At 42.0% G+C, this 22,842-nt stretch overlaps 1 protein-coding gene across 1 annotated transcript; it reads left to right on the top strand.

Moving 5' to 3' along the window:
* Positions 1–774: 774 nt before the first annotated feature.
* Positions 775–21,676, top strand: LOC115974743 (2-alkenal reductase (NADP(+)-dependent)-like). Its single transcript, XM_031095246.1, has 3 exons — positions 775–1,000; positions 21,008–21,075; positions 21,200–21,676. The coding sequence occupies exons 1-3, from the start codon at positions 836–838 to the stop codon at positions 21,576–21,578; spliced, it is 612 nt and encodes a 203-aa protein (XP_030951106.1). The 5' UTR covers positions 775–835; the 3' UTR covers positions 21,579–21,676.
* Positions 21,677–22,842: the final 1,166 nt, after the last annotated feature.

Raw genomic sequence — 22,842 nt, 5'->3', positions numbered from 1 at the left:
TGGCTGCTTCAACACTTTCAGAAAAGAGAGGGAGATTGGTAGAGGAGAAGAGAGAAGCGAGAAAATGGTTTAGTTTTTTTGCTCGGACTCTCTCTTTCTTGTCAAAAGCAAGGAAAATTATTAGGTACTCCTGGAGTACCATAAATGCGTACTCTTCTCTCTCACATGAATGGTAGGTCTCACCATAAATTTAATTAGTGAGACTCACCATTCATGTGAGAAGAGGGAGTACGCATTTATGGTACTCCGGGAGTACACAATAATTTTCCCAAAAGCAAAATCCACAGGATTTTTTTTTTAGAGAGTTTCAACCTATAGCGTCCACTTCTGATGAGAGCTCTTTATCATCAGACTAAGACACCAATCAATTTTTGGTGTAGGCGGGGATTGAATCCTAGATCTCTTATACAATCATCAGAGACTTTATCAGTTGAGCTAACTGGAACCCACAAAACTCACGGGATTGTGTCAGAAAATGTTCATCTTTATTATTATCAATAATCTTAAAATATTAAGTTTATGAAAAAGGAAATACTTAATTATTTTAACTACTAGTCTAACATGGGTTAAAAAATTATTGTTCAAGGAAGAAGTTACTTGTTAATGCTGTAAAAGCCACATCCATTCATTAATTAGAAAATTCTCAAGTTTGCTGTGTCCAACTCTGTACTTTTTGTCAATAAAAAAGTTGTGTTGTTGTATGGCTGATTTAAATTAAAATTTAATTTCTTAAATTTAATCTGAATAATTTTCCAGTAAGATTGTGGTTTAGTCATCTAAAGCAGTCCCTAAGTAGAAGGTTTTCTTCTTCTTCTTCTATTTTTTCAATATAGGTATGCTAGGTTTTAATGCTTATGCAGGATTCTTTGAGATTTGCTCCCCTAAGAAAGGGAAATATGTCTTTGCCTCTGCAGCTTCTGGAGTCATTGGTCAACTTGTTGGCCAGCTTGCTAAATTGCATGGTTGCTATGTTGTTGGAAGTGCTGGCACAAGCCAAAAGGTAAGTTTTTCTCTTTTTCTTTTATCTCTTAAAGGATGGTGAAAATGGCCAAATACCACCATTTTGCAAAATTTGTAGCACTTCAGCACTATTTCACTAATTAGTGATCTACCACTTTGTTGAGGTCCAAAAAAAAAAAAAGGGGTTACAATAAAATAAGCCCAAAAGAAATGGAAGAGCAAGTCAAGCCCAAAAGAAATGGAAGAGCAAGTCAAAGCCCAAAAGAAAAAATCCAGGCTAAACCCAAAAGTAACAGGAACGGATGACCCATGGGGGATAAAAGAAAAGCCAGAGGATCCTGAAGCCCAAAAAAGGAAGCAGCATCCCAAAAGAGACCATGGCAAAAATATAAAGAAGCAAGGATCCCCAGAACCCTTCAAGCACAAATAAAAAGGAAGACTGAGACAGATCGGTAGAAAGAAGACAGGAAAAGAAGAAAAAAACAAGAAGCGCAAAACGACCTCTCATAGCACAGACAGCAAAAGGCCTCGGGGAACCAGGACAGGGAAGAAAGAATAGCAACGAACGACTTTCGTTGATGGCAGAACAAGATTCCGCCCAAATAGGAAAGAAAGGGAAAAGAGAAACACGCCAGAAATGGGGATACCGAGAAGGGCATACCTCAGCACGTCCCAAAGAGGATGACCGACCAGAAGCTTTTGAAGGAATCAGAACCAAGAGAAGGGAAGAATGAGGGAAAACGGCAAAGGAACTTACCAAGGCAACAGGGACAGAACATGCTCTGTTTGCAAAAGAGCAAAACAGAGGAACCCGGGATACCCAGAAAAATTCCATTATAAAAGGAGGGGACGGGTCGTGAAGAAAGGCACGAGAAAAAAGAAAAGAAGCACAAAAAAAAAAAGAGAAGAAACTCTCTAGGAAGAACCATCAGAAAGATCCATCCAGAAAGAAAAATACTAAGGGAAGAACAAAATACTGTCTCCCGATATCCTGTAAAGGCCACTATTGCACATACTCGGATTCAACGGGAATCAAACTTTGCAAGTTTTGAAGGCTGAAATAGCCATTCAAGACTGCAATTTTTGAGCTTGATTGGACCTTGTATCACGTCTTAGTGAGCTTTCTGTAATCAAACAGACAATTTGTTAATAAAATACTGCTTATTAATTCCCAGGATCCCACTGCACCTTTTTCTTTATCGTTCTTTTTTTTGCTAATCCTGTCTTTCTTCTGAATTTACGTTGTTAATATTTTGGCATTCTACAATATCCTCGTTTGTCATTTTTGTATGATGTCAGGAGTATTCTCTGCACCTACTTGACTCTTAAACAGCTCGTTAGCTGCGGTGAGCCAAGGCCCGGTCCACCAAATCCTCTCTTCCTTTTTTTTCATTTAGGCCCGGGATCCTTGGGCCTGAGTATCTTGAAAGAAAAGCACTCTCACATTTTGGCGACTCCACTGGGGACTGGGCAAAGAAGAAGGAAGAAACAACCCTTCACAGAGAATGCCTCCAAGACAAAGAAACAGCAAGGGAACTAATGTGCCACCTACGGCCTCTGAGCCTGTAGGAGAAAACGAGGAAGTTTCCAGGCAAGGAGGTGGGATACCCTTGGTAGAACAGGAGGTGGTGTCAGAACAAAGACACGCGAGGCAGGAACCAGACCTAATGGCCAGAATGACAGCAATGTTAAAGGATCTGGAGCAAGAAGTTCGTCTTCTCAAAGAAGGCAGGACACAGGAGGTCAGAGACGATATTCCCCCTACTGGTCACCAAGATGGGGCACATCCAGAAGGAGGGTCAGCAGTGGGAGGAAGGGCCAACCCTCAGTACCTGACGCTGGCAGACATCAATGCCCTCCTGGAGCAAGAAAGGGAAAGACTCTCAGGGATCCCCAAGCAATTCTCTCGGGATCCCCCGTTCCCTCCAGAACTTCTTTGCAAACCATACCCTAAGGGGTACGAACCCCCAAAGTTCCATCCTTTCGATGGAAGGAATGGAAGTGCAGTAGAACATGTGAGTAGGTTTGTCCACACTATGGGCCCCTATGTAGGAGACAAAGAATTATGCCTAAGGGAATTCGCCAAATCCTTAGTGGATAGGGCATACACTTGGTACACCACACTGAGACCCGGGTCCATCAAGACCTGGGATGAGATGATGGAAAAATTCTGCGCCAAATATTACCCAGGTGAAGACAAAATCACTTTCCAGAACCTGCAAATGGTGAGGCAGAGACCCGGAGAAGACCCTGTTCAGTTCATTAAAAGATTCGAAGACGTGTCCCTAGACTGCTATGGAGACCATGAAGAAAAGGAGCTCGTGGAGACCTGTATAGCCAACATGCTTTTTGATTACAGACTCAACCTTGAAAATTTATGTATCACACAATTTGCTGACCTGCTACAGAGAACTAGAAGGACGGCGCAGACCATGAGAACAAAAAGGCTGCCCGCATCCCAAGCTATGACAGCATCAGCAGGAGAGAAAAGGAAGAGACCAGATGGGAAGGTGTTTGAGGAACCACCAGTGATCCCATGTACGGCTGAGGAGTTAAGCCATGTCCTAGACAAGTGGATTGGAGACGGAGTGGTCAGGCCATTCACTGTGTCCAGGCCACCAACAGAAGAAGAAAGGAAGAACCCTTTATTTTGCAGAATCCATAATTATGTCAAGCACTCCACCAAGGATTGCTGGACCCTTCGCAGACTCTTCCACAAAAAGTTGAGAGAAGGAACCCTGGAGCTCACCCAGAAGGAGCCGGAAGTGCAGAGAAACCCCTTGCCTAACCACAAAGGAAAAGGGGTGGTAGCAGTAGTAATACACGGGAACCCGGCAGAAGCAGGAGAATCTGAAGGATCCTTCCACCCGAGCACAGTCAGGACCCTCCAGAAGAATCCCAAGTTCAGGTCATTGTTCAATCAATTAGGATTCGGACCAGAAGCAAGGAGGGTGGCCACAGAGTCTCTCATGAGCATAGCAGCAGATTCAGGGATGGAATGCTTTACAGCTGAGTCACATGCTAGTCGAGCTTTCCTGGAAACGACCAATGCAATAACCTTCACTGATGAAGATATGGAGATTGAGCACCCAGACCACCGTAGACCCCTTTATCTAATGGCCACCATAAACGGCGTTCAAGTCAGGAGAGCACTGGTGGATACAGGGGCATCACTCAACCTCATAGCCTTAAGTACCCTGGAAGCTGTTGGGTTAGTTGACAGAAGGATCCTGGGGACTCCCATGGAGATAACAGGATTTGGAGGATCAGTAGAGTCAACAGAAGGATACGTGCAGCTAGCCTTAAGGGTGGGGCCGATAGTAGCTCTGACAAGGTTTCATGTAATTAATGCAGAAGTTTCTTATCACGTGTTGTTGGGACGCCCGTGGCTTCATAAACATCGCCTTATTCCATCCACGTTCCATCAATGCATTAAAGGGAGACTGAATGGGAGGCCCATAAGGATCCCTGCCAATCGTAATCCTTTCAGCCAGGGAGAAGTGAACTTCGCAGAAACAATGTTTTATGATGAATTGGAGCTAGATGATGAGAACCCCGCCCCAGGGACCCCGGGGGCACCAGTCCTAGAAGAAGAAAAAGGAGGAAGGGGCACCCGTGACCTGAGAAACCTTCTAGAAAGAAAGAGACAGAAGAGGGAGCCCAGCTCTTCAGGGTCCCGAGAATGTGTGGTGGTTCGGGAACCTGGGGGAAGGCTGATTTATCGTTTGTGAAGGTGCGCGGGACCTGAATGCATTGTGCAGGAAGGTCCCGGACCACCAAGCTGCATGATGGCCCAAGAAGAAATCCCAGAAGAACCAGTTAAGGAGGCTCAGATCCAGCCTGAGGAAGAATTAAAGGAAGTAGACTTGGGAACAGAACCAGGATCCCGAAAACCTGTCTTCATTAGCAGTCAACTGGTGGCTCAAGAAAGAGAGCAACTGGTAACCTTACTTCAAAAATACAGAGATGTGTTTGCATGGACCTATGATGAGATGCCTGGTCTAGACCCAGAGTTGGTAGTCCATTCTCTTAATGTGGACCCGGGGATGAGGCCAGTAGTCCAACCAGCTAGGGTCTTCCACACTGAGATAGAAGCTCAAATAGTCCAAGAGGTCAGGAAATTACTAACAGCTGGTTTTATCAAACCCATCAAACATCCAAAATGGCTTTCCAACATTGTACCTGTGAAGAAGAAAAATGGTCAAATCCGTTGCTGTGTAGACTTTCGCAACCTGAACAAGGCATGTCCTAAAGATGAGTTCCCCTTGCCCAATATAGACCTCCTTGTAGATTCAGCCGCTGGAAACTCGATGTTCTCATTTATGGATGGGTACAGTGGATACAACCAGATCCGCATGGCAGCCAAAGATGCAGAGAAGACGGCATTCAGAACTCCGATTGGGAACTTTTACTATACTGTAATGCCCTTTGGCCTAAAAAATGCGGGGGCTACGTATCAACGGACCATGACAGCCATTTTCCATGACATGATGCATGAGGAGATGGAAGATTATGTAGACGATATTGTGGTCAAGTCAAAAACCAGAACAGGACATTTCCAAGTACTTGAGCAAGTCTTTGAAAGATGCAGGAAATACAAGTTACGTATGAACCCCATGAAGTGCGCCTTTGGAGTGTCTGCTGGAAAGTTCCTTGGGTTCCTGGTGCATCACAAAGGCATAAGCGTGGACCCAGCCAAGGCCACAGCCATTGCCACGATGAGAAGACCAACTACTATTAGAGAACTCAAAAGTTTCCTGGGAAGAGTTTCCTATATCAGGAGATTTGTTCCTGGTTTAGCCTCAGCCACAGCAGGCCTATCCAAACTATTGAAAAAGGGAAATGAATTTACCTGGGGAACAGAGCAGCAGGAAGCTTTTCAAAGGATTCAGGGCATTATGAATCATCTGCCCACCCTCCAGGCACCGGTACGTGGGCGACCTCTGTTGTTATACTTAGCATCAAACTCTCAGGCAATAGGAGCTTTGCTGGCACAAGAAGATGACCAAGGAAATGAGCAGCCCATATATTATGTAAGCAGAACACTCAAGGATACCGAGACCAGGTACCCCAGAATAGAGAAAGCCTGCCTAGTGATCATTTATGCATCCCAGAGGTTGAAGAGGTACTTCTCAGCTCACCAAATCCTCCTAGTAACCAAGTCCCACCCCATAAAGGCACTCCTTCACCAGCCCCTTCTCACAGGAAGGATAGCACAATGGCTAGTGTTGCTCTCACAATATGATATAGGTATAAGAACTCCCAAAGCTGTTAAGAGCCAGGCCATAGCAGATTTGCTAGCTCAATTCCCAGGAAAGGAAGAAGGCCCGCTGAGTGAAGAAATCCCTGGTGAGGTAGCAGTAATGGAGATCCCAGGGAAGAAATGGACCATGAGGTTTGACGGATCAGCTACAGCAACTTCAAATGGGGTAGGAATTGTACTAAGCTGCGAAAATGGGGATATCATGCCCCTGTCCTTCAAGCTTGGTTTCTCATGCTCTAATAACGCAGCTGAATATGAGGCATACTTAACTGGGTTAACTGTAGCACTCAGCATAGGAGTGAAACATATGAGGGTGCTGGGAGATTCTAATCTTGTAGTCTCCCAAGTGAAAGGTGACTTTGCACTACGAGAACAAAGCCTAGCAGCCTACAGGACTTGGGCACAAAGGCTGGAGATGGAATTTCAAACCTTCAGCGTAGAATACACTCAAAGAAGTGAGAACAAGTTTGCAGATGCTCTCGCCACCCTGGGATCCCAAATACCATTTAATGGGAGGGATACGCTGATAAAAATAGGAAGGCAGGAACATTCTATTGTGAGGATCCTTCAAGGGATGTACCCCGGGGAATCCAAACAGTGGGACTGGAGGGACGAAATCAAAGAAAGGATGAAAGAGGCAAGCCCCAGAGGGAACATCAAAGAACTAATGGATTACACTCAAATAGAAGGAGAATTGTATAAGAGACTGCCAGGAGGAATACTGTCCAGATGTATTACCGAGAAGGAAGGAAAAGCGAAACTAGAAGAATTACACGCCCAGGCATGTGGAGTTGCAGAAAAAGTCAGTCTATACAGAAGAATGCAACGCATGGGGTATTACTGGCCGGATATGGACAAGGAAGCAGCAATCATACAGGGGAGATGCCAGGAATGTCGTTTGGCAGTAGACAAAGAAGAAAGCTACGCGGTGTTTATTGCAGAAGACTGGCGGGTTCCTTTCATAGGATACCTGGCCCAGGGGATCCTGCCAACCGACAGGGAACTGGCCCACAAGCTCAAAAAGCTAGCGTGCAGGTACTTCCTACAGAATGACATTTTATTCAAAAGAGGATACCATGGAGACCCCCTCAGGTGCCTGGGACCAAAGGAAGCCAGAGAAGTAGTCAGAGAGGTGCACTCGGGAGATTGTGGGAGTCACCCAGGGAAGAGAAGGCTGTACAAGCAGTTGCTATTGTTGGGATATTACTGGCCAACGATGAAAAGAGACTCTGAGGAGCTGGTCAAAACATGTCATGCCTGCCAAGTCCTGGGAGATGCAATTCACACTCACCCAAATGTCCTACAGGATATGACGACGCCATGGCCTTTTCATACTTGGGGGCTCGATCTCATAGGGCCTATAAACCCTCCATCCAATGGTTATATATGGATCCTGGCAGCCACGGAGTACTTTACAAAATGGGTAGAGGCCATCCCTTTGAAAAAAGCTACTGGAGCAGCTGTGGCAAATTTCATTCGAGACCACATCATTACAAGGTTTGGGATCCCCAGAAGATTGATCAGCGACAATGGAACCCCATTCATAAACAAAGATATGAAAGGATTAACTGAGGCATACCACATCAAGCATGGAAGATCTACCCCCTACTACCCACAAGGAAACGGCCAAGCTGAAGCCACTAATAGGGTAATATTAAAGATCCTTAAGAAAATGAAGCATGAGTATGGGGGAAAATGGAGTGACCATCTGGCAGATGCGCTTTGGGCATGTAGAAGCTCTGTAAAGACAGCCACAGGATTCTCCCCATTCTCCCTGGTTTATGGAACAGAAGCCATCAGCCCTGTGGAGTTAGTCATTCCTACACCAAGGGTAGTTCTGGAGGAAAACCAGGGAGAAAGTGAGGACGCCAGCAATGAAAAGAGGCTAGCAGATCTGGAAGGAGTAGAAGAAGAAAGAGAACTGGCCAAGAAAAGAAGCCAGAGATACCAGCAAAGAATGACCAGAGCATATGCACAAGCAATACGCCCAAGAGTGTTCAGTAAAGGGCAATTAGTGCTAAGGATGGCGGAGCATGTGAGGAGGAACCTGCCAGGGCCTTCCAAGTTCACCCCGAAATGGGAAGGACCTTACATCATCAATACAGCTCATGAAAGTGGGTATTACTACCTTGCCAAAGAAGATGGAACAGTCCTGACAGAGCCCATAAACGGGAAGTGGTTGAAGCAATATTATGCATAAGGACAAGGGGATCCCGGTACCTCAGGGTCCTTTCACCAGCTTCACTATCTGCTAAGTTCCTTTTATTTTTTTGTCTTTTTCAGCTTTTATCATGAATTCTAGTCTAAGATAATTTTGTTCAGGAACATGTGATAGATTGACACTTTGTGGTCAATACTGCACCAAAAGACTTTTCTTTGTTCCTTGAAAATGACTATGTTTTAATGAAATTCCTGTTTCTTCAACATTTAAGTTTTTCATACTACAAAAAAAAAAAAAAAACAAAGTTTGGATAAATTTAAGGAAGAATACCTGAGTCAAAAAAAGGGGAGAGTGTGTAATACCCTTTTACATATGGCCCAGGATTCATCCCACAAATAATTTCAGATATCCCCCAAACAGTCCCAAGTGCATAGGTCTAGGATCACAGAATAAAAAGCAAAATATCTAGGATACCTAGCCTAGCACTTGGCAAAAGGGGAACCTGTCAAAGTTCATGAACTGGGACCGTATCTCAAAAGAAATATAAGAAGGATACCAGTGTACCCAGTTCAGTGCTTGCACAATAGATTACCGGGTACCTGGACCAGAATTTACAGTAAAACCTGTGAAGACCATGGTCCAGGACTCAGGGAAAAAAAAAGAGCCATAGGAAAGAAAAGGCAGTATAAAAGGCAGATTCACATACTAAAAAAAAAAGCAGTCTTGAAACACAAAAGAGAAAGCAAAGAGCAGAACAATGTTCAAAATAAAGAACTTATACAATCCCAAATTGTTTATGTAAATCTAAAAAAAAAGGGGCTAAGGAATGAGGCCGGCCAACAGGGAGGCATCCGGAGAAATGACAGGCACAGCCAAAGTAGAAAGGATCCTCTGCCGTTTGACCTTCAGGTCTTGTAAAACCTTGTGAGCACGAGCCAAAGCTTCCTCAGCAGCAGCTATCTCAGTGTCTACACTCTTGAAAGATTGCCTCTGAAATAGCATATGAGCCAACAGACGCAAGTGATCCAGCAGAAAAGACAAATTAAACTTGGCCTCTAGAAGGTCTTGCACCACCCCTCTCCACTCCAGAAGCTTTCTTCAGACAAGGAATCTACAGAGGAATTCCTTAGGGAAATCAGCACAGCACACAGCACACAGCAACTCCATTAAAATATTGCCTAGAAAGACGCCTCCCCTGAAGCCGCTGGTGAAATCCCCGTGACTCTTAAGCAGACTCTCTAGCAGCGGCAGGCCTTCCACAGGAACAGAGAAACGCAGGAAGCTGCCATAAGAAGACCCAAAGACATGGAAGTGGCTAGCAGGAAGACTGTTGAATTCCAAGAGATCAAAGCGAGCCAGAAAAGAAGAAAGCTTTGAATCAAGATCTGAGGCAGTCATCTTCGAGGCATCCCCCATCACTGTGTCACCACTTGCAGAAACAGGGGGACTTGCAGCCTTTTGCTCTGGACGAAGGTCAGCAACTTGAACAGGTCTCACAATTCCTTCCGGAATAACAGGCTCAGAACCTGCAAAGCCTGCATCAATATTCAAAAAAGAATAGAAGAAAAGAAAAGAAAAAGAAGAACAGATTTAGTCTTAAAAAAAAAAGGGGGAGAAAAAGAAGAACAAACCGGTTCCAGCTTCTTGGGGCAGAGCCTCTTCTTCCTGATCTCCTGACTTCCCCGAAGATTCTGGGAAGGAACATAAGGCAAGTTGAAGAAAAGGTGAAGGACCAGTGGCAAAGTGGCTAAAAGAAGGGATAGATGCAGGGGGCTTCGCCATAAAAAAAAAAGAAAGGAAGAAAAGGGAAACACGATGGGAGTAGCTTGCACTCACCTTCTGAGCTTTCTGATTCTAAAGAAGAGGCAACACTGGGACCAGATTTCTCACTGGTTTGACCTAAAAGGAAAAGGAGGAACTCAAAAAAAAAAAAATTTGGAAAAGAAAGAAGAATATAACGCCATTCCAAGGAAACAAGGATTACCTGTTTGTTTGGATAAAGGAGTGTCTCCCAAAGCACCTTTATCTGACAAGGACTGAGGAAACACAGTCCTAATAGGACTAGGAGTACGCTCAGGACGGGGACTTTGAGATAACAGAATCCCAGAAGCTTTGGGATCCTGAGAATCCTGGGAACCTTGCACTGGTTGCCCGGTTTCCTCAGCTGGGTCATCAGTAGGGGGCTCCTCCCCCATGACAGGAAAAACAACGGAAAGAGTTGTAATAACTTCCTCCCCCAGAGCCTTGTCAGTCATAGGAGGGGATACCTCCACCTAAAGGAAGAAGAAGAGGAGAAGGCAGTGTCAAAAGAAAGACAGCAGGAAATGCAGACAATACAATGACAGAACAAAAGGGAAAGAACAAAAAAAAGGGAACACATACCACGTCGTCTCCAGAAGATTGGCTCTTACCCGTCTTGGGATCAGACTTGCGCTTGGACTGCAAGGGAAATCACCACTCGTCAGCAAAATAGAAACAAGTGCAACAAAAAAAAAAAGAGAAGAAGGAAAGAAGTCTTGCCCTTCTCTCTCTCTCTACAGATTCTCTGGAAGTCTTTTGCTTACTGCGAGTACGCCCAGAGGGTCCTAAAGGAGGCTGGGATACCAAACCAGAGGATCCTAAAGAACCATGGACTGAGGCAGTCACAGGAACCTGGGGAAAAGAAGGCTCTACCTTAGTCTTCTTCCGGGTCCTTGAAACCAAAGGTTCCCTGACATCCTTGCCTTCCTGAGGTGCCAAGTGTGCTTGAGATTTCCCCGATTTCCTTCTTTTCGCCTCAGAGCCTATCTCCACACCTCCTGTACTTTCACCAACATCAGCAGCTTTCATTTTCTTCGACTTGACATCCTTACCTTTACTCGGAGCAGTGGCAGCACTTATTGTCTCTGTTGCACCCCTTTTGATGGGCACCCCAGAGGAAGCACCAATGATGAAGCTATCACCTAGCCAGGTCTCAGGAAAATCCTGTCCATAAACCACCCAACCTCCCCTGGAGGCATGCCACTCTGCAAACCCAGTCTTGCTGCTTGCAGCAGCAGAAACAATCCCAGCAGTAGGAAGGGATAAGCGCCTATTGGATGTCGGAGCAGAAACAATGCTAGGATCCGGGACATCCCGAACTGTGCCAGTGCTAACATAATCAACAAAGGACTTTTGCACTCTCCTCCAATAACTTGTATAGCCACTAGAAGCAAAGACTCCTCTTTGGGAGTTAGGCACTGCAAATTGGGGGCTCCTCCGTGACCAATAAGAAAAGGCCTGCAGCCTCAAGAAAGGATCCAATGAAGGAAGGGATGGCACCACATCCTTAAAAACTGGAGGAATGTCCTGATCAAAACCAAATTGTCGGAGCACCCGGTGTGCTGAATAATGAGTATATTTTGGGCCACTTGAAGAAGGCACAGGAAGCCAGGAAGGGCTAACGCAAGCAAGGTAGGCCAGACTGCCCTCATCACCACGGCGCAAGTCAAAGGTATTACCTGTAGAAGATAAAAAAGAAGACAACACAGAATCACACGCAAAGCCAGGACCAAACTCACGAGGAGATCTCCAACATAAGCTCCCAGCTTGGTCAAACAACTCCACAAGATTGAGACCACCACCCTTCAAGCTGATCCAACGAAAAATAATGGGAAAGGCATCGGTAGAATTGCCACAAAGACCTTTCACTATGTCGGGGGATCCTTGGAACTTGTCTTTCACAAACTTCAAATTCCTGCACTTAGCCAAAGTAGCTGCAGAACGGTCCCACATGAAAATCTGAAGGATAGCACAGTGAAGAGACGAAGTGATCGCATAACAAGAGTCACCCTCAGCCTCATCTCCATGAAGCTGGTCTAATTGAGAATAGACATGACCCAAAAACAGAGGGGCCAAAGGATACTGGGTACCTCGAGCCAACTTGATTGCCAATGGAAAAAACGAAGACTTAACTCCGTACCCAGGGAACTCACTGAACAAAAATTTACTAAGCCAAAAAGCCAGGAAACCGGCCCACCTCACCTCCTTATCTTTTTCACGAGAGAGGGTCATCACCCATCTCCCCATCCTAGCAGGCTTACCACCAGAAGAAGCGGCGCGACCACCAAAATGGCCAAATAATTTCTCTTCTACCATGAGATCCTCACCAGAAAGGTCAATATCAAAGGGATTCTCTTCGCCAAACACCGGGAGGAGGAAGTTATTAACCACATCCTCCAAGGTGACTGTTAATTCACCAGTAGAAAAGAAAAAAGTATGAAGGGAAGGGCACCAACGACGTACCAGATGCCTGAGCCCTTTGGCGTCTCTGAAGCCCTCAAGGTTTCTGGAAATAGCCACTGCCTTTAGGATACCGACGCGCTCCAAACGACCCACAAACTCAGCATCAGACAGTTCTTTGTCTACCCATATAGGCCAGCCCTGAATCTTTCCTGGAACAAAATCAAAGAAAATAGGAACCGCCTCTCGGATTCCCTGTCTGATCTGGAGATCAAAAATCTCTCTAGGGTCAGGAACTTGGGCGGAACCAGCGAAACCCGCTTGACCAGAAAACATCCAAACGTGAGGGGATGGAGGAGCCTCACCATGAGATATATGAGGAAAAAATGCGCTGAGAGAATACCAAGGATCCCGTAAAGGAAAGGCCGGACGTTCAGTAACCTCGTGAGAATCACTCGGAGCAGAACCAGAAGAACCCTCACCCTCAGAAGGACTGGGAGTACGTTCTCTCCTCTTTCTAGAAGAAGAAGAAGCCATCGAAACAGCACCCGCTCTGAGAAGAAAGAAAGATTGAAAGTGCGAAAAGGAAGAAGACCAGAGTAACGGAGAAGAAGAAAAAAAAAAGAAAGAGAAACACAGAGTGAAAAACTCAGAGAAGCAAAGTGATAAGGTGAAACGGCTACAATAAAGGCGCAAATAGCAGTTGGGGAAAAACAGTTTATGGAAAGACGCGCCAGTTGCCAAGAAATTTAATTTGAAGTGATCAGCAGTTATTAATGAGGGATAACGGGAAACGAGAAAAGTGGGTAGAGGAGTTTTACCTCAAATACCCAACTGCCACGTCCCGTATAAAGAGGAAGCTGCGAGAGGTAATAATGATAAGGGAACGCAACACGCCAAAAGGAGGCAACTAAAAGCAGCAGAAAAGAGCCGGGATCCCAATTAAAAGGGAAGGAAATCCAGTAGAAGTCAAAGGAAAGGGGGATACCATGAGAATCCTAGGAAACCTAAATCACTCACGCGTGGGTTTCAGGCAACCCACGAGCTCGGGGGGCTAAATGTTGAGGTCCAAAAAAAAAAGGGGTTACAATAAAATAAGCCCAAAAGAAATGGAAGAGCAAGTCAAGCCCAAAAGAAATGGAAGAGCAAGTCAAAGCCCAAAAGAAAAAATCCAGGCTAAACCCAAAAGTAACAGGAACGGATGACCCATGGGGGATAAAAGAAAAGCCAGAGGATCCTGAAGCCCAAAAAAGGAAGCAGCATCCCAAAAGAGACCATGGCAAAAATATAAAGAAGCAAGGATCCCCAGAACCCTTCAAGCACAAATAAAAAGGAAGACTGAGACAGATCGGTAGAAAGAAGACAGGAAAAGAAGAAAAAAACAAGAAGCGCAAAACGACCTCTCATAGCACAGACAGCAAAAGGCCTCGGGGAACCAGGACAGGGAAGAAAGAATAGCAACGAACGACTTTCGTTGATGGCAGAACAAGATTCCGCCCAAATAGGAAAGAAAGGGAAAAGAGAAACACGCCAGAAATGGGGATACCGAGAAGGGCATACCTCAGCACGTCCCAAAGAGGATGACCGACCAGAAGCTTTTGAAGGAATCAGAACCAAGAGAAGGGAAGAATGAGGGAAAACGGCAAAGGAACTTACCAAGGCAACAGGGACAGAACATGCTCTGTTTGCAAAAGAGCAAAACAGAGGAACCCGGGATACCCAGAAAAATTCCATTATAAAAGGAGGGGACGGGTCGTGAAGAAAGGGACGAGAAAAAAGAAAAGAAGCACAAAAAAAAAAAGAGAAGAAACTCTCTAGGAAGAACCATCAGAAAGATCCATCCAGAAAGAAAAATACTAAGGGAAGAACAAAATACTGTCTCCCGATATCCTGTAAAGGCCACTATTGCACATACTCGGATTCAACGGGAATCAAACTTTGCAAGTTTTGAAGGCTGAAATAGCCATTCAAGACTGCAATTTTTGAGCTTGATTGGACCTTGTATCACGTCTTAGTGAGCTTTCTGTAATCAAACAGACAATTTGTTAATAAAATACTGCTTATTAATTCCCAGGATCCCACTGCACCTTTTTCTTTATCGTTCTTTTTTTTTGCTAATCCTGTTTTTCTTCTGAATTTACGTTGTTAATATTTTGGCATTCTACAATATCCTCGTTTGTCATTTTTGTATGATGTCAGGAGTATTCTCTGCACCTACTTGACTCTTAAACAGCTCGTTAGCTGCGGTGAGCCAAGGCCTGGTCCACCAAATCCTCTCTTCCTTTTTTTTCATTTAGGCCCGGGATCCTTGGGCCTGAGTATCTTGAAAGAAAAGCACTCTCACACACTTTTCTAGTACTCGACTTTGACAAACTTGAGTTCTTAGAAGTTTTGCCATCGTGGCACAGGCTAAGCTAGCATTTGGGATTAAAAAATGCCACTTGGGACTAGAGTTTCTAGGACTCGAGTACTATGTTAGTGTGTACCCGAGTTTCAATAACTCGAGTATGGCTCGGGTCTAAAGTGAAATAAGGGAAATCATCTAGATTCATACTCGAGTTTCATGAACTCAAGTATTGTGTTAGTAGTACACGAGTCCTCTAAACTCGAGTATGGCTCGGGTCTAATATGTGAAATAATTGAAATAATCCAGATTCATACTCAATTTTCATGGACTCGAGTATTGTGTTAACAGTACCCAAGTCCTTGTGAGAGTGCCTTTTTTTGAGACACTCAGGCCCAAGGATCCCGGGCCTAGATAAATTGTGGTTTGGTGGACCGGCTTTGACTCACCATAGCTAACAGGCTGTTTAAGAATTAAGTAATGCACAGGGCACGCTTTCTACAATACACGTAAATGACAAGCAAGGATAATAGTATTGAAAGACATATCAAAACAGCAAAATAAATTACAGAGAACAGAATCAACAAAGAACACAAAACAATGTTATGAGGATCCTTAAATTAGTGAGACATATTTCATTAGGATTTCCTTTGTTATGGTTACAGTATGCTCACCAAGACGTGATACAAGGTTCAAGCAAGCTCAAAAATTACAGTTTTGAATGGCTATTTCAACCTTCAAGACTTGCAAAGTTTGATTCTTTTTGAATCCGAGTATGTGCAATAGTGGCTTTCATAGGATACCGGGAAAAAAAAAACAATGTTATTAATTTCCCTTAGTTTTCTCTTCTTTTACAATACTTTGCTGATAGTTTTTTCTCCAAAAATCTGCCCCTTTTCTTCGTAACCTACCCCTCCTTTTATAGTGAAATTCTGGCATCCCAGGGGACCCATTGGTTCCCCTGTTTCGTCTTATGGTTAACAGAGCCTGTTCCGTGCCCATCGCTCGGCAGGTTCTATGTCCTATTTTTTCATTCTTTTCCTCTTTTCAGCTTTGATTCCTTTGAAAGTCCATGGCTGGTTACCTACTTCGGGATGTGCTAAGGTATGCCCTTCTCGATCTCAACGTTTAGCAGTTCTCCCCTTTTGCCCTTTTTCTCATCCGGACGGAATCCCATTCTGCCGATTTGAAAGTCCCCTGTTGCCATTCCCCTTTTTGTACTTCTCCATTCTAGTTCCCTGAGATGCTTCCCAGTTGCGCCATGAGAGGTTGCTGGTTATTTCCTCTTTTTTTGCTGGGTCTTTTGGCACTTGTGGCTTTTGCTCTGTTTTTTATTTTCTTTTCTTGTCCTTTTCTTTTGAACTATCTTAATCTTCCTTTTGACTGTGCTTATGCGCCTGGAAGGATCCGCACCTCCTGGTGGTTGCTGAGGATCCTGGCTATTTTTCTTTAATCTCTTTCCATGGGTTTCTTTTCCTTCTTAATGCTTCTTCTTTTGGGCTTCAAGCCTCTTGGGCTTGCCATTTCTTTTTCTTTCGTGGTCCCTTGCACCTGCTTCCTTGGACTTGGCTTATTTTCTTTTTGGGCTTGGCTCACTTCTTTGGGCTTGGGTACTGTGATCTTTTTTAGACCTCAGCAGTCCTCTAAACTCAAGTTTGGTCTTTAGCCACAATGGCTTCCGCTTATACATATTTTAGTGCTATCATGTACAGTGGTATCATGCTTATCATTTTTTTTTTCCTGTCATGGGCAGAGGATACATAGCCAGTTGCTTGGCTCTAGTTGCTTTCTGATATAGTAATGCTCAAATTCACTTTCACCACTTATCCATGAGTATACACATTTTCACCATTCTATGATAAAATGTTTTGTCCTTTAGGGCTTTCATTGGAAATATGCTCAAGTACCACAACTATCTCTTTTATTATTATGCATGTTTGTCATACCACTTCATGGCAATATATATCCAAATCCCAGAATAAAGTGAAAAAAATTTAACTACGAAAAATTTGCACAAAGACCACACTTTGTATTTCAAAAGATAGATACAATAAGATTCTTCATGGCAGACTAAGGTTCTTCACCCATATTGTTTGTTCACTAAGGCAAAACACACCAACAACATTACAAACATGAAAAATAACCATGACAAAACCAGCTTGTATATTCTCTCACATTCTCTCTAACCCTCTTAAGTTTCTCCCTAGCTTCAACATAAAGCTCATGAGCTTCCCTTTCCTTCTAAATTTTATTGATTTTGGACTTGGATGCATAGGTCTGTTCTAGACTTGTGTCAAAATGCTTTTATCTTATTCTCCATATCTGACCACAACCCTTTCTCAATATCTGCAATGAAAAGTAGTTGTTTCAATATAACCTAAATTAGGCTTAGTTTGAACTAGAGATATCACACCTAACTAAAACTGAACTTCTTTACAAGCAAAGAAATCACTATAATAGAAGTAGTAAACTGAACTTCTTGATGTTAGTAATAAATTCCATCCATAATGCCAAATTCTGTTGAACCAATCACAGAAATAGGTAATGTCAGTGGATAAACATACAAATCAAATAGTCTCATAGCAATTTTAAAGATCTAAAAACATTACCAAAGAGCCTCCTCAAAACTCATCAAGTGCATATTTTTTGAGTATTACAGCTTGTAAATGGGAAGAAAAAAGCATCCATAATGTCATCTAAAGTAAAAGGAAGTTTCAGTTTTCAAGACATACTAATGACAAACAAACAAATAGATAAACATAAAGTGAGAAACAACGAAAACCATACTTACAAGAAAGCAAACTGGGGGATTTTGGCCAAAAACATAGGAAAAGGCCCAAACAAGCTATTGTTGTTCAACCGCCTAGTCTCATAACATGACAAAAATAAACAATATTAACTAAGATCATATAATTGATTACATAAAAAATCCCAAAACATAAACTATACACAGTATATATATGGTAGGGTACTTGAAGATGATCATGTTAACAGAGGCCAAGTCAAAGTTGACACCCTTAATGGTAGGGTGCTTGAAGATGATCATGCTAAGGAGAGTGCCTTCACAATTGTAAAATATGCAATCAAAGAAAACTTTTAAGATCCAATAGGTTAAAAGTGGAAAAGTGAAATCATGGCCAATCCACAAATGACCTAACACCCTTCAGAGAAAGAAAAAAATGAAAAACATTACATGACACATAGGACAGTTACACATTACATTACATTAACCAATTAGTATGCAATTTTTGCGACAAACCAAATGGCAATGCTAATGACTTTTTGTATTCATCCTATAGGGAAAGTAGCTTATAGTATAAATGTCATATTTGGTCCTTAAAATTTTATCCAATTTTTCTCAAGTTTTAAAAATACATAATTGAATGGCATATAGCATGCATTTTGATCTAATGGCATATATCATGCATTTTGTTTCAAGTTGCATTTAGAAGGATGCCACAGTTCAAACTTAGCGTACCTAGTCCGCAAGACCATAACTCATCGGTACCTCTTTCCGCTTAGGGCATGTTCTTCGGTTATGCCCCTCTTGGTCACACAACCCAAATTGCACCTTCCTTCCCTCCTCCTTCCATGGTGTGGTTCTCAGTTGTTTCTCGCCCTCATCCATCTCATTCCTGATTCGTGTTGAGATAGGGTGACCTTTCTTTCAGATCAATCAAGGGTTAGGGACGACCCTTTAAGTTTCTTTAGGATCCGTCCATGATAATTTATCTTTCAAAACAGGGAAAACGGGAGCATAGCTACGGAACAGTGCGTTCACGCTATAGCATGGGTCAATGTACTGCTCTGCATCTTGTCGATACTTAATACAAACTGCAATGACATGTGAACATAGTATCTTGTACAGTTTTCATTTCTGACATATGCAAGTTTTTTTGTAGTAAATTAACTCCATGTGTGTGATCCCCATGTCCAGCAGTCTTTGGATTATGCGGTGTATCTACTTGATATGGTTATTGTTGCGCACTCAATCTCGTCACCCTGTGATGCTCCGCATTCACCTTATTTCTCATGAAGATATTCAAGGCATATTTACACAATTTTTTCCCCGAATTCAACTGCGCTATACTCTTATTACGATGATCATCGAAGTAAGCATTCAGTTTGAACCATATGTATTTCACCATTGCCGTAATGGGCAAGTTGCGAGCACCCTTTAGAACACCATTAAAGCACTCGAAGACATTTGTAGTCATCGCTCCATAACGGTAACCCTTGTCAAAAGTTAGAGCCCATTTGTCTTTGAGCACATACTTCAGATATTGGTGCGCATCCCAGTTGACATTCTTAATTAATTCGAAGGTGCTTGAACTTTCACTCCTGGGTAGCACTTGCTGCCCTCCATAATAGATTCTTTAAAGTTTTATTGTTCCATCTAGTATTGACGTTACTGCATAGAAAATGAAGGTAGTAATGCTGTTCTGTCATGGGAGGCTACAAAAATTCTTGACTAGTGTCTATGAAGACAGCTTGTATCCCAGGGTGTCTGTCAGATATGATGCACAGCTTGCTCCGATTGATAACATACATTTTTATACAAGCCAAGAACCAACCCCAAGTCTCTGTGCTCTCGCTCTCGACAACAGCGAAGGCTAGTGGATAAATCTTATTATTAGCATCCATCGCCATTGCAATCATCAATTTCCCTTTATATTTTCCATAAAGGTAGGTTGTATCAATGCTGATCACAAGCCTATTGTGCTTGAACCCAACAATACTTGGATGAAACGCCCAAAATACAGACTTGAATGTACATGTTTCCCATTCATAATTATCGTCCACTAGTAACTTATACTTTGTACCCAAATTTGCATCCTTGAGTCCTACCAAAAAGCGCGGCAACTCTACAAAAGACTCCTTAAAATCCCCATATAAGCTGCAACGGCCTTTTGTTTGGCATCCCATACCTTATATATGAATCATAATGATTATGTTAAAAATGAATACAAGTTAAATAATTATAGTTGAAGAAAACAAATCGTAAGGCTGCAACGGCCTTTTGTTTTTCAATTTCATTTTTCATAATATAAAGGAAAAGTACTTTTGAGTCTTAAATTTACTTTTCTTCCAAATTTGAAATATCCCAAATATATTAAGTTAAGATATATAAGAATCTTGTTTCTCATGCCCCAAAATAATTAAAAATAAGAAAAAAGGAAAAGTACTTTTAAGTCTCACTTCTTTGCATTTCTATTGATAGAAACACAATATCAGCTTTGTGTGTGTGTGTGTTTTTTTTCCTCAATATTTCTAATTTTGAATACATTAAAGTTTCAAATGAAAGATGTAACCCTAAAACTAAAAAATTGACCTCAGTGCGAGACAATGAGAGAGCTGAGTGAGAGGTCGCCAATGATAGTCTTCTGTCGCCGATGGGTTTTTTGCCACCAATGGAGTGAGGGTTTGGGGTTTGTATGTTTGGGTGTGAAGGAGAGTGAGAGTGTGTTCACAAAAAGAGAGCTGAGTGAGAGGTCGCCGACAAGAGTCTTCTACCACCGATGGATTTTCTGCCGCCGATGGAGTGAGGGTTTGGGTTTTGTATGTTTGAGTGTGAAGGAGAGTGAGAGTGTGTTCTGGTAAGTGAGAGTGAGAAGTGAAAGTGACAAATAAAGTTGAATCTTTTGTTTTTTTAGTGCCGTGCAACCTAAGACATACTCAAGTTGTAGAAACTCGGGTACCACAACATAGTACTCGAGTTCCTAGGACTCGAGTACCAAGTGGCATTTTTTAATCCCAAATGCCAAGTCAGCCTGTGCCACGGTGGCAGAACTTCTAGGAACTCGAGTTTGTCAAACTCAAGTACTAGAAAAGTGGTAGATTGCTAATTAGTTCCGAAACAGTACTAAATTGCTACAAATTTTGCAAAATGGTGGTATTTGGCCATTTTCACCCTTCAAGGATTTTATAAGCTATCTTTATCTTTGTAGACACTTTCTAACCACTATATATATCTTATAAATCTTTTCTGCTTATGAGCAATAGACTTTTCTTTGTATGATTAATCAGCTCTGACAAGCAAGATAACTTAAATGAGTGATTTTATGTTGATCTTTTGAAGAATAAGCTTGGATTCAATGAAGATTTTAACTGCAAGGAAGAACTAGACCTTGATGCAGCATTGAAGAGGTTAATGATTAGTTTTTGAGAATGAAGTATGATAAAGAACTTGTTATGTGAATTAATAACCCCATTTTGTTTTATGTTTATCCTTGAAATAATTTGGTTTCGAATGAATGACTTAACTAAATAGGTACTTTCAACAAGGCATTGACATCTACTTTGATAATGTGGGAGGGGATATGCTTGATGCAGCACTTCCTAACATGAGGATTCATGGCCGAATTGCACTTTGTGGGGCAGTTTCTCAATTTGGCCTCTCTAAGCCACATGGGATTCATAATTTGTTCAATCTCATAATCAAGTCCGCCAAAATGGAGGGTTTTGCGCAACACAATTACTTGCACCTATATCCACGCTTCTTGGAATATGTTATTGGTTATTATAAGCAAGGGAAAATTGTTTACATTGAAGACATGAATGAAGGTTTGGAAAGTGCTCTTGCTGCCTTTGTTGGGCTATTTTCTAGAAAAAATGTTGGTAAGCAGGTCATTCATGTAGCCTCTGAATGATTCATGCTCGATGTGATGCATTTTCATTGAAAACATTCCATAAGAAAGTGAAGTGAGTTCAGGGCTTCACGATGAATCATGAATAATGAGACATTCATTCAAAGTATCTGGTTTATAATTGAAATACTCTTAATCCTTAGATCATGAATGAAACGTTTGAAATAAAAACATGTGGTTCGTGTTGTGTACATAGTTATATACATGTGTTAGTTTTAGACCCTTGAACAAACAAGGTTTAACCAAGTTTAAGGCCAAGTTGTTATTTAGATTAATTATGCAAGCTTTAGGTTAAACAAATAATCAAACATATCATGCAAAACGAAAAAGTAAATAACACAATGATATGATAACTCAAAAAACTTTATGTAACAACTTGCTCTAAAGGAAAAGGGTAGGGGGACTAATCTCAAGAAGAAAAATCCACTATCAAATGGAAGTTTACAATCAAAATATTTAATTCATAGTAAATCTAACTAAAGTTAACAAATTTAGCTATGAATCTCATGGACTTCTCTGATATGGATCTATTTCAACATGAACCTCCAGTCCATGAGTACTCTAAGACCATCCTTGAAAGTTTTCTTCAACGTAGACCTATAGTCTAAGACTTCAAGATCATACTAGAAGGTTTAAATATCTAGCACCCTTGATGACCAGAATGATGGCAATAGCTTCTACAACACCGAATCTTGAGTTTCTTTAAAGAATATTGCCAGTAGAAGATTTAAGAGAGTTTTAGGTACAGAAACCTCAAATCTAAAATAGGGGGCATAAGAGACACTCTTCTCTCTCTATTTAAAAACTCTCTAAGTTTAGCTTATAATGTTCTTCAAATACTGTAACAAACAGATCATGATTTGGGCTTGAAATGGACAAGTTATGGACTTTTTACATTTGTTGATCCGCGACTCTCGATCAATCGAACTTCAGTTTTGATCGATCAAAACTGTGAAAAATCTAGATCCTTGAATCAACTTCTTTCCTATTCTTTCACACTAAATACTAGCATCTTGAGTATTGTCTAATCAATTATATATACTCTATGAGCTATATCTAAACAATTCTGTGTTCACATGTTTGCCAGTAAAACTATACAAGTATAGAACCTAAAAACATATAGTTGTAATATATAATAAGTAAACATACTTGAACAGTAGAAGAATAAAAAGAATTTTAAAGTAATAAAACAAAGTTTAAGAATTCGCTCAAAGTGAGATTCTATTTTGTTTGAGTTTGGGACAAGTGAGGTACTGGCCAAAGTTTC

The sequence above is a fragment of the Quercus lobata genome, chromosome 2, assembly GCF_001633185.2.
Source record: "Quercus lobata isolate SW786 chromosome 2, ValleyOak3.0 Primary Assembly, whole genome shotgun sequence".
Classification (NCBI taxonomy): domain Eukaryota; kingdom Viridiplantae; phylum Streptophyta; class Magnoliopsida; order Fagales; family Fagaceae; genus Quercus; species Quercus lobata.
Note: the sequence above shows the minus strand (reverse complement) of the source record. Positions and strands in the feature narration are given on the sequence as shown.